Below are 3,771 nucleotides of genomic sequence, written 5' to 3'. Positions count from 1 at the left end.
ATGGTGGCTCATGCCTGTAATCCCAGCACTTGGGAGGCCAAGGCGGGCGGATCACAGGGTCAGGAGTTTGAGACCAGCCTGGCCAACATGGTGAAACCCCATCTCTACTGAAAATACAAAAGTTAGCCAGGCTTGGTGGCGGGCACCTGTAATCCCAGCAACTCGGGAGGCTGAGGCAGGAGAATCGCTTGAACCTGGGAGGTGGAGGTTGCAGTGAGCTGAGATTGTGCCACTGCACTCCAGTCTGGGCGACAGAGCAAGACTGTGTCTCAAAAAAAAAAAAAAGTAGAATCACATTTTAATGAGAGAGGAAAAATGGTGGCAGAAGAACACCGGATAGCATATTAAAGTCAGAGCCATTTAGATAAAGTCCTAAAGGAAGAAAAGAGCATGAGATGACTCCCTGGAAGTTGTGAGACTGGAATTGAGTTTTGAAGAACCAATGAAAGAAAGTGGAAAAGGACATTGCAGTAGGGAGGAACTGAGCAGAAAAAGCATGATGGGGAATGAAAAGACTAAGCCGAAGTGGTAAGAGCAAAAGGTACAGCTATAAAGTAAGGCCTGCCTCAGGGGCCTTGAGTGCAGACCTAGGGCTCTTCTCGCTCCCTACGGCTTATATTCCAGTTCCACTTGTGAGGATTCTTCACCTCTTTGCCTCTGTTTTGGTGACATGTTCTCCTTTGGGTTTTAGGAGTGTAAGCGGCCCCCAGAAGCCTTTGGCTTTGAGCAGGCTACCCGGGAATACACTCTGCAGAGCTTTGGCGAGATGGCCGACTCCTTTAAAGCTGACTACTTCAACATGCCCGTGCATGTAGGTGATGGAGGGCTGAGGTAGTGTTGGGCTAGGATCATAGGTGTTGGTGCCAGATGGTCTCAGCTCACCTGGGTCAATGGGTCCAGGATGTGATGGGCCATGGTCAACTGCTACCTTTCTTCCCCTAGATGGTGCCCACAGAACTTGTGGAGAAGGAGTTCTGGAGGCTGGTAAATAGCATTGAGGAAGATGTGACTGTTGAGTATGGAGCTGACATCCATTCCAAAGAATTTGGCAGCGGTTTCCCTGTCAGTGACAGTAAACGGCACCTAACCCCTGAAGAGGAGGTGAGTGGATGATCATGGTTACATGTCAGCTGTGTGAACTTAGGCAAATCATTTAATATCTGAAAAACTCAATATCTCTGTAAGATGAAGATAATTATGCTAGTCTTATATAGCCGTGAGATTTAGATGAGATGAAAGAAAACAGTCTGGTACCTGGCATGTACAAACATGAGATGGGTTCTTTCACCTCTGCGAGCCCATTTCCTTATCTCTAAAATGGGGATAATATCTACCTTGCAAATTTGTTATAAAAATTAAATGAGAAGGTATATGAGATTCTGGCTCATCCATAAGAAGTGTTCAGGGGGTGGGGTTTGTATGCACAAGAGAAAATGAGGGCTTAGTTGTGCTTCCAAGAAAGGGTACATTTTGATCCAGAGCAGGATTTTTTTTAACTTGCAGGTATTTTGGTAGATGGATATATCTGTAAATTTTGCAGAAATTGAAGTGAATAGAATTGAAATTTTGTATGTCTGCTTTTTGGTGGAGAGGTAGGGAGAAAACCTATATGTTTCTTAAGATGTTTCAAAAAAGTCTCTGACCTCAAAATTAAGGTTCCCTAGGCTAAAGAAAATGACTTAAGATCTCAGTTCCTTAGCATAACCCTCATGCCCTTTTTACAAATACCTGACCTGGCAGGAGTATGCTACCAGTGGTTGGAACCTAAATGTGATGCCGGTGTTGGAACAGTCTGTACTGTGCCACATCAATGCAGATATCTCTGGCATGAAGGTGCCCTGGCTCTACGTGGGCATGGTCTTCTCAGCCTTTTGCTGGCATATTGAGGATCACTGGAGTTACTCCATTAACTACCTCCACTGGTGAGTGGGGCCCTGGGGAGCCAGGGAATCAAGTCAGTGTGGGCTCCCTGCATGACCAAGGTGTGATTGTGTGTGTCCCTTTTCCATTTGTGCAGGGGTGAGCCGAAGACCTGGTATGGGGTGCCCTCACTTGCAGCAGAACATTTGGAAGAGGTGATGAAGAAGCTGACACCTGAACTATTTGATAGCCAGCCTGACCTCCTGCACCAACTTGTCACCCTCATGAATCCCAACACCCTCATGTCCCATGGCGTGCCAGTGAGTACCCAGGCAACAGGGACAAGCAGCAGGAATGATTTAGTGATGTCCTTTGTGATGATGGTGGTGGTGGTTGTCATCTAGATTCTGCCCCTGCCCTTTCTTCGTTGCTGTTCTTAATTGGGCTACAGGTTTGACTACTCTAGTAGAGACCCAAAATAATAGTGATTAGATGTACCATATGATGGTATAGCCTCTGGGCCATGTGATAGAGGGTAACACCTAAGGGGTGGCTTATTATCACATCTACATTCCAGCCAGTGGAAGAGGGAAATGGGAAAGGGCAGGGCTAGACAAATCTTTCAAGGGCACACATCATTTCCATTCATCTTCTGTTAGTAAAAACTTGGTCATAATGACCACATCTAGCTGCAGGGAAAACTGTGAAATGTAATTCTTATTTTGGATGGTCAAGTACCGCTTATAAACGGGAGGTCATGTTGTTATGACAGAAGACAAGAATGAATATCAGGGTACAACTAGCAGCCTCTGCCATACCTTGTATACTCTTACCCTTCTCAGAGCAATGGATAGGTCTTTTTATTTAACAGGTCAAAAGTTGAACCCAGAGTTCTGGGCTATCCTCTGTGTACTTCTCTCTTACCCTTTAAAACATTTTGCTGGGTATACAACGTGGCTTACCTGTGAGAGACTTTATATTCCTGGGAATTTCTAGCATTGATTAGCATCAGCCAGTTTTCTGGTGTGGATCTTAAAACAGCTTGATCACTAGTTCTGTAAGAACAGGAATTAGTAGATCCTGTATCTCTGCTTTAAGTGTTACCTGGGGCTGCTACTCTTCCCTACTCCCTTCCACACTCTTTGGCCTTGGACACATTACTACTTACTCTAATGCATGAGATAGTCAATAAATATTGAATTAATGTCTCCTTCAAATATTCCTAGATATCTGTACAGTAGGGTTTTGGACTAAGTCAGTGGTTCTCACCTGCGTTTCTTTTTACCTTCACCTTGTTTTGGGATACTATATGTCCCATGAGTAATATTTTTTTATTATAAAATTTAGTGATATTTAACCAAGGACTTGGGATATCTAGGGAATTGGACAGAAGGAGGTGTCCTATAACAGTTTAGGCAGTCTTCCTCCACTCAGGGAGTTATCTGTTTCTCTCTTTACCTCACCCCATTTAAGGATTACCGGACTCGATGATCAAGGGCTTGAGTTCTGCTTCATAAGTAGGCATGGGGTCTGACTTTCCTCAGACTTCTGTCTTCCTGACCCATAGCACAGCATCAGTCCTTGTCTATAATGCCATGGAAAACTGTAAAAGAGGATTCTCTTGGCCAGGCGCAGTGGCTCACACCTGTAATCTGAGCACTTTGGGAGGCTGAGGCAGGCAGATCCCTTGAGGTCAGGAGTTTGAAACCAGCCTGGCCAACATGGTGAAACCCCGGTCTCTACTAAAAGTACAAAAGTTAGCCGGGTATGGTGGTGCACGCCTGTAATCCCAGCTACTCAGGAGCTGGAGGCAGGAGAATCGCTTTAACCCGGGAGGCAGAAGTTGTAGTGAGCTGAGATTGCACCACTGCACTCCAGCCTGGGCAACATAGTGAGACTCTGTCTTAAAAA

General features: G+C 45.3%; 1 protein-coding gene across 1 annotated transcript in view; it reads left to right on the top strand.

The window, feature by feature from the left end:
- Positions 1–672: 672 nt before the first annotated feature.
- Positions 673–3,771, top strand: part of LOC108523797 (lysine-specific demethylase 5C-like) — a 19,494-nt gene continuing 16,395 nt past the window's right edge. Inside the window, 4 exon segments of the mRNA XM_017864572.1 lie at positions 673–811; positions 943–1,101; positions 1,741–1,922; positions 2,018–2,180. Coding sequence (XP_017720061.1) covers positions 767–811; positions 943–1,101; positions 1,741–1,922; positions 2,018–2,180 — 549 coding nt within the window. The 5' untranslated portion in view covers positions 673–766.

This window comes from Rhinopithecus bieti, unplaced genomic scaffold (assembly GCF_001698545.2).
Source record: "Rhinopithecus bieti isolate Rb0 unplaced genomic scaffold, ASM169854v2 scaffold_78147, whole genome shotgun sequence".
Classification (NCBI taxonomy): domain Eukaryota; kingdom Metazoa; phylum Chordata; class Mammalia; order Primates; family Cercopithecidae; genus Rhinopithecus; species Rhinopithecus bieti.
This window is presented reverse-complemented; position numbering and strand designations above follow the sequence as displayed.